Source organism: Anarhichas minor, unplaced genomic scaffold, assembly GCF_050575085.1.
Source record: "Anarhichas minor isolate MPS153535 unplaced genomic scaffold, ASM5057508v1 ptg000148l, whole genome shotgun sequence".
Taxonomy (NCBI): Eukaryota; Metazoa; Chordata; class Actinopteri; order Perciformes; family Anarhichadidae; genus Anarhichas; species Anarhichas minor.
The window spans coordinates 374,762-387,500 of NW_027466594.1; the positions used below are offsets into that span (position 1 = coordinate 374,762).

At 43.0% G+C, this 12,739-nt stretch overlaps 2 protein-coding genes across 8 annotated transcripts in view; one reads left to right on the forward strand and one right to left on the reverse strand.

Moving 5' to 3' along the window:
- Positions 1-3,360, reverse strand: part of sugct (succinyl-CoA:glutarate-CoA transferase) — a 46,966-nt gene extending 43,606 nt beyond the window's left edge. For 2 of the 4 annotated variants that reach the window (XR_012952112.1, XR_012952111.1), the window contains exon 1: positions 814-3,360. Coding sequence is in view for 2 of the 4 variants with exons in the window: in XM_076085294.1 (XP_075941409.1) it covers positions 814-961 (148 nt within the window). In the remaining 2 variants the exon portion in view is untranslated. The remainder of the gene's footprint in view (positions 1-813) is intronic. The other 2 variants (XM_076085294.1, XM_076085292.1) reach the window with 2 other exon arrangements.
- The window catches only part of LOC142943649 (NLR family CARD domain-containing protein 3-like), a 10,112-nt gene continuing 352 nt past the window's right edge, over positions 2,980-12,739 (forward strand). Inside the window, exons 1-8 of one of the 4 annotated variants that reach the window (XM_076085288.1) lie at positions 2,980-3,099; positions 3,885-4,034; positions 4,326-4,445; positions 5,666-5,769; positions 7,174-9,034; positions 10,610-10,786; positions 11,395-11,571; positions 12,645-12,739. The exon at positions 12,645-12,739 is cut by the window's right edge and continues 352 nt beyond it. In XM_076085288.1, coding sequence (XP_075941403.1) covers positions 3,904-4,034; positions 4,326-4,445; positions 5,666-5,769; positions 7,174-9,034; positions 10,610-10,786; positions 11,395-11,571; positions 12,645-12,669 — 2,595 coding nt within the window. In that variant the 5' untranslated portion in view covers positions 2,980-3,099; positions 3,885-3,903 and the 3' untranslated portion in view covers positions 12,670-12,739. The other 3 variants (XM_076085291.1, XM_076085290.1, XM_076085289.1) reach the window with 3 other exon arrangements.

Consider the following 12,739-nt stretch of genomic DNA (forward strand, 5'->3'; position numbering starts at 1 on the left):
ATTGTACTTTATACTGTACTACACCTCAGAAGTACATATAGTACTTTATACTGTACTACATCTCAGAGGTACATATTGTACTTTATACTGTACTACATATCAGAGGTACATATAGTACTTTATACTGTACTACATCTCAGAGGTACATATTGTACTTTATACTGTACTACATCTCAGAGGTTCATATTGTACTTTATACTGTACTACATATCAGAGGTTCATATTGTACTTTATACTGTACTACATATCAGAGGTTCATATTGTACTTTATACTGTACTACATATCAGAGGTACATATAGTACTTTATACTGTACTACATATCAGAGGTTCATATTGTACTTTATACTGTACTACATATCAGAGGTACATATAGTACTTTATACTGTACTACATATCAGAGGTACATATTGTACTTTATACTGTGCTACATCTCAGAGGTACCTATTGTACTTTATACTGTACTACATCTCAGAGGTACATATAGTACTTTATACTGTACTACATCTCAGAGGTACCTATTGTACTTTATACTGTACTACATATCAGAGGTACATATTGTACTTTATACTGTACTACATCTCTTCTAGAATATGATTCATGGATGTAGATAAACACACATTAATGCAGCAGGAATATTAATCCAGAAACATAGACTTTAACCTGAAGAAAACAAAAATAAAAAAATAAAAAAACTCACTTAATGACGTCATTTTCAGAGAGTAACTGCTTTATTTTGGAGGCTAACGGGACTCGGTGGCTAACGTTAGCCGGCTAGCTTTAGCTCCGGAGCTAGCGTTATTTTGACCGATTACCTGCTCGTGTGTGTGACAGCCGCCGTCCTCCCACTGGACATCTCACCGGGTGATTCCTCCTCAGATGTGAATGGAAACCAACCGGACAGAGAGCCGATAAACAGCGTTTCAGTCCGAACGAAACCGACATCTTCACACCTGTTAGCATCAAGCTACGGCTACCACGAGGAGACTTCCGGGGGCCTCGCTTTCAAAATAAGAGTCCGGATGATGAACACGTCAGTAAAACATAGAACACAATAAATAATAAGTCACAGTATTCATGAGCAGGGAGAGTAAACTGCATGTTACCATGTTGCAGTAAGTGAAGGGGTATATTCTAGTATGTTTTAGAGTCACGTTTGTGCCTCTCATGTCTTACAGTTAAATTAGAGTCTGAACTAAGCAGACAACTGTGTGACTCATAAATATCCTACAATCTTTAAAATAAGAGGCAGAAAGTCCTTCAGCAGCACCTCCATCTGTCCTGAAGGTGTTTCCAGAGTCCACAGACTCTTCTGAACATCTGGAAACATATTCTGTCTGTTGATGAAGATATTTGTAACCAGTGTTATAGGATGTGAAACATCAACAGAAACACATATAACTAATGAGACAAATGTAATAAAGATGTAGCTTCATGTACAAACTAAACAAGATGTTTAATTTCTGTCCACCGTCTTTGTTTGGATGATTAAAAAGAGTTACAACTCAGGAAACAGTTTCCACATCTTGTCCACAGCTCCACAGATGAACGGTTCTACAGCTGAGACTTCTTCTGGATCTGGATGCATGTTGGATGTGTTGAGCAGGAGGTTGTTGTGGTGGCACCAAGTGACTGTTTGGGCTTCCTGCTCCACTAACTGAGCTCCTTGTGTTTGGATAGGAGACCTATTATGGAGTCATCAGTCCTTCAGGATGTCAAAATGTTTGTGTAAAGGGACGAGAGTCAGGGGGACAGGACCCAGACCTGGGGGGCTCCTGAGGGTCAGGAACCAGACCTGGGGGCTCCTGAGGGTCTGAGGGTTAGGACCCAGACCTGGGGGCTCCTGAGGGTCAGGACCCAGACATGGGGCTCCTGAGGGTCAGGGGGACAGGACCCAGACCTGAGGGGCTCCTGAGGGTCAGAGGGTCAGGACCCAGACCTGGAGGGCCCCTGAGGGTCTAGAGCAGGGGTCCCCAAACTTTTTCCTGTGAGGGCCACATAACTTTTCCCTTCTCTGATGGGGGCCGGGGTCAGTTTGTAACAGAAAAAGTGTGACGATCGCAGGGGTGCCTAAATGTAAACATTTATTGTTTTCCAGAAAGCCACACATAACCAAATATTAATAACCCTTTCCGGGATCTTCACAGAAAAAAGTCAGGAAATAAATAACACTATTTGTGAAATAAATAATAACCAAATAACCCTCTCTGGGTTCTTCACAGAAAAAAAGTCCATTGAACATTAACTTTCTGTTGTGCCGTGCACAATCTTAACAGGTAAAACTTTAGCTTAGTTGTCAGAGCAGAATCTCTTACTCAAATGACTCATATGAGCAGTCTCTCAAAGTTCTTGTGTTCCTTCCTTATAATCCTTTTGTTTACCGCTGCTTGCTATCAGTTGAGCAACCCGAAAGCTGGCCCGAACGGATGACTGGTTCAGCTGAGCTTGGCGTACAAATGTATTCTGCTGAGCTAACAGTCCACTTTTTAGCTTTGAGAGTTTGTCTGCTTGCATTTGGCCTTGCCAGTAATCATACTTGTCTTTGTGACGGGATTCATAGTGTCGGCGCAGATTGTATTCTTTGAATACCGCCACCGCCTCTTGACAGATGAGACAAACAGCCTTTTCTTTGCATTGAACAAAAAAATAATCGTTTGACCACTGCAGCTTAAATACCCTGCATTCTGAATCTATTGTTCTCTTACCTAACCTTTTCGCCATTATTCCGTTCTATTTGACAGGGGCTAGTCTAGGATTTGCGTGGCCAGACTGAAAAAAAATCATAATGCGTCTCTGGTATTGTTCAGGGTGCCGGGCCAAATGTGGAGGCGGGCCGTCATTTTAATTCAACGTGTTCAAGCCGAGAGAGACGCTCATAAACACATCATCATACAACGAGGATCTGTGTGAGCTCACAAACACACCCACACACTTCTACAGGAACTCAGCTGATTTCCTGTAAATGAAGAGGGGCGGAGCTACAGTGATCATGTGATCCAGGTACATGAGAACAGGGAGGGAACCCTGAAGTGTTTATCACAAAGTTCAGACTCCATTTTGAGTCACAGAGCAGAAGGAGAGAAGCTGAAGGCTGAGGCAGGGTGAGTGTTAATCCAACATTTGATTACTGTCACAGTGTGTGTGTGTGTGTGTGTGTGTGTGTGTGTGTGTGTGTGTGTGTGTGTGTGTGTGTGTGAGAGAGAGAGAGGTTATGTGTGTGTGTGTGTGTGTGTGTGAGAGAGAGAGAGAGAGAGAGAGGTTATGTGTGTGTGTGTGTGTGTGAGAGAGAGAGAGAGAGAGAGAGGTTATGTGTATGTGTGTGTGTGTGTGTGTGTGTGTGTGTTACAGTCAGGAGGCTCGTTCTAGATGAGCTGCTTCTCTCCTGTAAAGTAGACGAGAGCAGCAGCAGCAGGAGACGTTGAACAAACACTGCGGTGAAGTCGGACAGTTTTCATCCGCCTTCAAAGAATAAACAGGAAGTCAAAGAAACAGTTACTTCCTGTTAGATCTGTAGGCTACTTGTAGTTTGCAGACCTCGTTTGGATTTATCTAAATGTGTGTGTATCAGTATTGTATCTGTCCTGTTTCTAGATTAAACCTTCATTGCACAACATGAGACTAAAAGACAACATTCAATAAAATATTACAATTACACAGAAAAAAATAATTTTCTACTAAAAGTGGTGTTTGCTGTTAAATCTAAGAGCCAATCAGCTCTTTGATCTTACGACAGCCAGGCACTTCCCATCATGCATTGGGGCCATGCAGTCGGTGAAAAGCAACTGCGGCGCCTCGACCTCGTGATGTTACCCAGCATGCATTGTGATTGATTCTGATCAGGACTGGCTCATCTCCAACGAGCCTAACGTTACTGTTTTACTCTCAGACTGACTTCAGATCAGAAGATGAGTGGTTGTGAGGAGGAAGAGGAGGACAGAGCAGAGTCTCTAGTCTCCGGCTGTCTGTCTATGAAGAGTGATCAGTCCAAAGAGCTTCCTCTGACCTTCAGTAAAGAACCTGGACCCTCAGACACACAGTAAGAGAACTTCTACTCACTCATTCATAGGAGTCATGTTCACTTCCTGTTCCTCTGACAATGTGTTCTGTAGATTTAGAGGTGTTGAGGTGAGTTTGAGGTTCTTCCTCTTAGTATCAGTGACGGCTGTCAGTCACCTAGAGAAGCTGTGATGTAATCTAAGAGGACGAATACAAACTTTAAAAGCTTTTAAATATCTGCAGTAACAGTAGTTTGTGTATTCAGATCTACTTTAATGTCTTTGTTGTTCTCAAAGATTCATTCTGAATAAAATCATCTTGATGTTTGCAGAGTTCAGTCCAGACAGAGAGCAGAGTCTCCAGGATCCATCTGTCTGTCTATGAAGAGTGATCGGTCCAGAGGTGATCCTCCTCCAGACCTCAGTGATGAACCTGGACCCTCACACACACAGTAAGAGAACTTCTACTCACTCATTCATAGGAGTCATTTCAGTTACTGACCATTTTTTGTTGATTTGTGTTTACTAAAGTTTATTTGCCGATTAAAATGTAACAAACTTTTTGTGACACTAATCTTCCTCTTAGTATCAGTGACAGCTGATGGTCACATAGAAAAGCTGTGATGTAATCTAAGAGGACTAATACCAACTTCTAAATGTCCCAGTCCATCCCTAGTGACAGAAATCATGAAGGAAATGACGAGCTTGGACCTGAACCCGAGACACCACTTTTACATTCTATAACTCATTTACAAAGTTTAATATACATTAACATGAAGGTCATTAGTCATGTTGCAGAATGTGGTTTGAGGCATATGACGTTTTGTGTGTGTGCTTTGATGTGTGTTTTGTCCTGTTAAGACTCTGTCCTGCTATTGGACGATGTGAGTTGGTTCCTTTGAGTACAATTAGTGCAAGTTAAGCTTCAATGGAGCAACTTGGGATTGTTGACCCTGTAACCGCAGGGTCAACGGTTCGATCCTCGACTGCGATGTGCCACGTGTCGAAGTGTCCCTGAGCAAGACACTGAACCCCCGGCTCCCCGGGCGCCTGTCATTGGCAGCCCACTGCTCCCTATATACAGGGATGGGTCAAATGCAGAGGTCAAATTTCGTGTATGTGTACAGTATATGACAATAAAAAAGGGTTTCTATTCCTGTTATTTTCAGCAGAAGGTCAGTTTTTGATAGTCCATCTTTGCATATGGTAACTAATAGAAATAGACTAACTAACTAAATAGAAAACAAACCAAAAACATCAAATTCACAACATGTAGACCTCTTCTGACCTCAGTTCAAACACAACTAACTCAAGCTGAGCTGATCACAGACACTGAGACACAGTGAAGGACATGATCAGCTCTCTCTAATGGAGGACTTTTACTGTGAAGGAGCTGCAGGAAGTGTTGAGTTAGTTCTAAACAAACTACAGACAGATCATTCCATGTTTCATCAGACAGCCTGAGAGGAAAAGCAGCTGATGAGAGTTCATGAAAGCAGGAGAGTTGAAATCAAAGAACATTTTCATTACAGACTGAACGCTGAATTCAAAGAGAAAAGTAACACTTTAACTGTTCTCTGTGAACATCTGAGCTTCTACACACTTTAGTCCACATCTGGATGTTTAACAACAACCAACAAATCATTCTAGTTCTAAAGAAATGTCTTTACAGGAAGAGGAAGAGGAGTCATGATTGTGAGGAGGAGCTGATGTCCAGGTCCAGATCCAGAACCAGAGCTGGACTGCAGACAGCCAGTGAGACCAGAAGAGTCCAAAGTAAGACTGTCCATTTCTCTGCTGATGTCTTCATGTCTGGAAACAGGACGTGTTGTTTTAATACAGAGACACTTGTTGGATTGAAGGATGTGAACACACAAAGGAAGAAGCTCTCATTGATTCATATACGTCCTCGTCTGTTTGTTGACGGAGCCGCGGTGTGTTTCAAAGAGCAGATCGATCCGGGTAATATAACTAACAGGCTGTGTGAGAAATATGAAGTCAATGTGAGGATGAATGTATTCTAACAAGTAAAACACAGACACACATCTTTGATCCACGTGGTTCATAACTGGACTTCTAACAGTCGCTCTGTTAACTTTGTCTGTCGGCTACAGCTCAACACAACAGGAAGTAAGAACAGTCAGCACAGAGCTGATGTGATGTCCTCTTTGAGTTTACAGGAGAGACTTTGAATGAAACATAACAGTTCTATAGAAATCAATCTGCATTTATTGATTGTAATTATATCTGGTTGGCAAAAGAGAAACTGTAGTTTCTGTTAGTTTAGTTTCTAACAATATCTATTTAAAACACTCTTCTGGTTCAGTTCATGCGGTCAATCATTAATCACGATTACATGTTTTTATGACTCAGGAGGAAACATGAATCCATGTTTGTCCTCAGCTTTATTCTCTTAATTTGATCTCAATAATCTTCATGATGATACAATCCCACCCGTTCTCATCAGTGTTGAGTGGATGAACAAAGCAATAGTTAGTAGTTTGAATGTTTTCTTGTGTGAAGACAAAGTAAGGAGGCCCCCAAAGAAAGTCTTTGCTAGAGCCCCTGTTGTCTAGAGCCCAGTCTGGGTTAGCTCACAGCTGAGAACGTGTCATCACAGTGTAGCCCCGCCTCCTGTTACCCCTCAGGGAAACACTCTCAGCACTGCTGCTGTTTGAACTGTTAGCACCGTTAGCTGCTAGCCGCCGGCTCAGCCGTCAGCCATGTTGAGAGCCGTGTGGAGTCAACAGACGCTCTGAATTCACTATTCAGCAGCTTTAACTCATGAAACAGGTGAGACTGACACAGGTGGAACAAATCCAGGTGGGACAGATGATCACAAAGACAGAAAGTAAAGTGATCTTTCAAAATAAAACAGGAAACCGACCATGTAAAATCCCAGCACCATGACAGAGACGGTCTCCTCCCTCAAACCAAAGCCACGTCTGTAGCTCCACTGACTGGATCAACACTGTCTGTGCTGGTGAGCAGAGAGAAAGCTCTCTGAGTTCACATCTCACTACTCTAGTAGCTTCTAACTGAATCTAACTGAAAGTTACTTTCACTCATGAGTCCCCGTTTGTAGGTTCAGATATCAGCTGATGTTATTGTTTACTGATTGTTTTAGTCAAATAAATATCATATCTTCTTTATATGTTCTCTCTGGTTTCTCTGTTTCAGGAGATAGTGGTCTGCAGGAGGTTTTAGAGGAACATAAGATCAGTCTGAAGAAGAGATGTGAACGTGTGACTGAAGGAAGTGATGAAACAGGAAGTGGAACCCTCTTCAACAGGATCTACACTGAGCTCTGCATCACAGAGGGACAGAGTGAAGAGGTTAATACCCAACATGAGGTGAGGCAGCTTGAGTCAGCTTCCAAGAAGAAGAGCCTCCATGACACTCCGATCAAGTGCCACGACATCTTTAAAGCCTCAGCTGACCAACAGAGACGCATCAGAGTCGTTCTGACCAACGGCGTTGCCGGCGTTGGAAAAACCTTCTCGGTGCAGAAGTTCACTCTGGACTGGGCCGAGGGTTTGGAGAACCAAGATGTCAGTCTGGTGGTTCTGCTTTCGTTCAGGGAGCTGAACTTGATCAAAGATGAGCAGTACAGTCTTCTCCAGCTGATCCATGTTTTCCATCCAACATTACAGAAGGTCCCAGCAGAGAAGCTCTCTGTCTGTAAAGTTGTGTTCATCTTTGATGGTCTGGATGAAACCAGACTTTCACTGGATTTCATCACCAATGAGGTCGTGTCTGATGTCACACAGAAGGCATCGGTCAACGTGCTGCTGACGAACCTCATCGAGGGGAATCTGCTTCCCTCGGCTCTCGTCTGGATAACTTCCAGACCTGCAGCAGCCAATCAGATCCCTCCTACACGTGTTGACAGGGTAACAGAAGTACGAGGCTTCACCGACCCCCAGAAGGACGAGTACTTCAGGAAGAGGTTCAGTGATGAAGAGCTGTCCAGCAGAATCATCTCTCACATCAAGACATCCAGGAGCCTCCACATCATGTGTCTGATCCCAGTCTTCTGCTGGATCACTGCTACAGTTCTGGACCACATGTGGACTACATACCAGAGAGGAGAGCTGCCCAAGACCCTGACTGACATGTACTCACACTTCCTGCTGGTCCAGACAAAGAGGAAGAAGCAGAAGTACCATGAGGGACATGAGACGAGTCCTCAGGAGCTGACGGAGGCTGACAGGGAAGTTCTTCTGAAGCTGGGGAGGCTGGCGTTTGAACATCTGGAGAAAGGAAACCTCATGTTCTACCAAGAAGACCTGGAGCAGTGTGGTCTTGATGTCACGGAGGCCACGGTGTTCTCAGGAGTTTGTACAGAGATCTTCAAAAGAGAGAGTGTGATCTTCCAGAAAACAGTCTACTGCTTTGTTCATCTGAGTGTTCAAGAGTTTCTGGCTGCAGTCTACATGTTCCACTGTTTCACAACCAGGAAGACAGAGGTACTGAAGGACTTCATGGGAGAAGACTGCAAGCACAGGTACTCAAACTCAAAGTCTTTATTAAAGAGGTTTTCTACGTCTTTTGGAACCGTTGAAAGCCCCTATCCAACCCTGGAGGACTTCCTGAAGAGAGCCATGGAGAAATCCCTTCACAGTAAAAATGGCCACCTGGACCTGTTTGTCCGCTTCCTTCATGGCCTCTCTCTGGAGTCTAACCAGAGACTCTTAGGAGGCCTGCTGGGCCAGAAAGACAACAGTCCAGAAACTATCCAGACAGCCATCGACAACCTGAAGAAGATGAAGAGTGATGAAGTCTCTCCTGACAGAAGCATCAACATCTTCCACTGTCTGATGGAGATGAAGGAGCTCTCAGTACATCAGGAGATCCAAGAGTTCCTGAAGTCAGAAAACAGATCAGAGAAGGAACTCTCAGTGATCCACTGCTCAGCTCTGGCCTACATGCTGCAGATGTCAGAGGAGGTTCTGGATGAGTTGGACCTGAAGAAGTACAACACATCAGAGGAGGGACGACGGAGACTGATTCCAGCTGTGAGGAACTGCAGAAAGGCTCAGTAAGTCCAGATGTGATTAACTTTATGAATCAGTGTAGATCAGTAGTTTAGTTCTTCAAACACAGACACTATGAAATTCATCTTCTTAACATAGTGTTCCAGTTGTTTAACACTAAATCATAGTTCAGTGATATTTCATCACAGATGTTCTTGATGTTTCTAATGCTGCGAGTGAAAACATGTTTCAGTTTCAGTTGGTTTAGTTTTCACTGTGAAGTTAATGAACACAGTTATTCTATTGATTTCTAATGGTTGTTATATTTCATATTGATATATTTCTTCTCTATTTATCTTCCTTTGGGTGATGGAGGCGACATGCAAACCTGTGAAACACATGAAGGACTTTAGAGGTTGTGTTTGAGCTTTGATCACCACATGTAGCATGTTACAGTCATCACTTCATGTACTTTAGTTATTAATACATCAGGAGCTTCTACAAGGTGTCTCACATCATCTTCTATCCTGTTTATTAAATGTTGACCCTGTTTGGCCCTCAACGGAGTCCCAGTTATTGTGGCCTCTCTGTGATGGAGTTTGACGCCCCTGTCCTAAAGTATGTGAATAAAGTGAGTATGACAGCATGAAGGAGCCAATGAGAGCACAGGAGGACACATGTTCACACTACTTCACAGCCAGTGATGATGAAAACAATCCTTTATCTACACAGAACTTTACAAACAGATATATATATATATATATATCTGTTTGTAAAGTTCTGTGTAGATAAAGGATTGTTTTCATCATTAATATCATTATTAAATTGAGAGGTAACTGTTGCTGCACTGTGACCACAAGTGAAGTTGTGAGATGATGCTGAATGCTGTAACAGTGATTTAGTGGCACAAGAAGAGAAAAGTCATCACATCAGAGAACTGATTCAGTGACGTCAGTTACACATCAATATATATCTGAGCATTAGCATTAGCATTAGCATTAGCATTAGCCACATTAGCCTCCATAAACTGCTTCATACGAGACAAAGACTGTCGCTGTAAAACTCCAGTGTTGAACAGAGAAATGTTTCATTTTATTGTTCATGAATTCAACTTTTCATTTTAAAGTTTTATTACATCGTCCTGTTTTTAAGTCTTTTAATTTGTTATTTTACTCAGAAATAAACTCAGAATGATAGAATTCAGACTTTTATAAAGATCTCATGAACACCATGTTATGTTTTTAATGCTGATTCACTGAAACATATTTCTGATGACATCATAAAAATGATTTAGTTGAAAATAATGCAGCCTCATTGGTCCGTTAATTCTGTTGAATATATTTTTTTAGAGGCTCAAAAAAAATCAAATTGTATAAATATTTAATCATATACAGACATTATGGAAGCCTCAATGTAACGACACTTTGTCTCCCTTCATCTGCACATTAAAGAGAAACAAAGATTAAAGTCTGCAGGTAGAGAGAGAGTGATGAGAGTTATTGTTTCATGTGAAACACAGTGAGAGGAGATCAGCTGAACCACTGATGTGAAGAGATAATGTTCATCAAAACAGGAAGCAGGAAGTAAATATTAAGTGTCCTCTTTCATAATAATATGTTGTAATATTTGTGTCATTCCAGACTTTCTGACTGTGGACTCTCAGAGACTCACTGTGAAGTTGTGGCCTCAGCTCTGAAGTCCAACCCCTCCCATCTGAGAGAACTGGACCTGAGTGTCAACGACTACCTGGAGGATTTAGGACTGAAGCTGCTGTCTGCTGGACTGGAGAGTCCACACTGTCGACTGGAGACTCTGAGGTCAGTTTACTGACTCTCTGTTACTTTTATAGATCTAATATATTTATTTACTTAATTAATGTAAAAAACATAACTTAAATCCATAAAGTAGCAAATGTGTTTTTATTCATATTTTCATGTTTCTTGAACTAAATTGAGTCTTCAGTCAAAACAGAATTGTTTCTTAAAGATGTAGAAAATGTCCACTGTTAGTTGTTATCATTGATATTAATCTTTAATGACGCACACGCACACACACACACACACACACACGCACGCACGCACGCACGCACGCACGCACACACACACACACACATAGAGATCAGGTCATATTTCTTGAAGCAGCTGTTTAAAGGATCAATATAGTCTTGATCCTCTAGTTCCAGACCTGACTGAGACCAGCAGCATGGTGTTAATCTGTGGTGACATCATCAGATGTATGAATGTTGAGGTGACATGTGGATGATGTCTGTAGAAGGCTGACATGATGATGATCCACAATAACACAAAGACAAAGAGAACAGCTCATTGATGAGGACATAGTCATGTTGAGCTACACATTTAAAACATGAACACATCTGATTGGATTATAAATGGATTCTGATCTTCATCATTTATTCTTTATTCAGGTTGAAGAGATGCAGGCTGTCAGAGATCAGCTGTTCTTCTCTGGCCTCAGCTCTGAAGTCCAACTCCTCCTCCCATCTGAGATACCTGGACCTGAGAGACAACAAGCTGAAGGCTTCAGATGTGAAGCTGCTGTGTGATCTTGTGGAGAGTCCTCTCTGTAGACTGGAGACTCTGAGGTCAGTAGAGGGTTGGACTCAGTCCATGCTGGTTCCAGCAGTACTGAACTAAACACAGATCCAGTATTTCCTGTAAACCTCCAACCTTCTCAGTGAAGCTGTGAGAGGAGAACGCTGACAGGCTTCAGGATTGGACAGAAAGTCAGCCAATCAGATGAGCCACAAGCTTGTTGCGATCGTGTGTTTGAGTTGATGTGAAGACGACTGTTGTTGTTGTGTTCAAGTCTGCAGGAAATACCGCTGTTGATCAGCTGACAGCATCTCAACATGTATAGAGACAGTGGTCCTCATCCATCAGTCTGATCTGATCTGTTCTCTCTCATTGGAATATTTCAAAGAGATGAGACGTTCAAATGTCAGTGAGACTGTGGTTTTTATCAGCTTTGAACCCATCATTACAGCGAGCAGTGAACACCTCTGTTTCTGCAGTCGTGATGCGTTCAGGACCCTCAGCTCTTTATCTCCACTGTGTACTTGAGTGAAATGTGAGAGTGAACAGACTTGATGTCCAAAGTGTGTGCAGGTGTGTGAGCTTGGAGCTCAGTGTCCATCCATCCATCCATCCAAACCGCTTATCCTGTTGAGGGTCGCGGGGCGCTGGAGCCGATCCCAGCTAACATTGGGCGAAGGCAGGGTACCCTGGACAGGTCGCCAGTTCATCACAGGGCACATGTAGAGACAGACAAACATTCACGCTCACATTCACACCTACGGGCAATTTCGCGTCTCCAAATAACCTAAGCTGCATGTCTTTGGACTGTGGGAGGAAGCCGGAGAACCCGGAGGGAACCCACGCTGCAACGGGGAGAACGTGCAAACTCCACACAGAAGGACCACCCGGGATCGGGGGTCGAACCCGGGTCCCTCTTGCTGTGAGGTGACAGTGCTAGCCACTACACCACCGTGCAGCCCGTGGAGCTCAGTGTGTTCACTCCAATACGTTCAGATGAGAGCTGGAAGGACTGAAGTCCTGCTGCTCTTTCTACTGGATGTGCTGCATCACTGACTGACAGCTGATGAAGGGAGTCCTGCAAACACTCCTTCATCTCTTCTTCTTCTTCTTCTGTCCTCAGATGGAAGAGATCTCAATGGCTGTGAGTCCACCATCATCTCTGTGATCCTCTGGATCTGATCAGAGGATCATCAGAGGATCTGGACTCCTCACTCC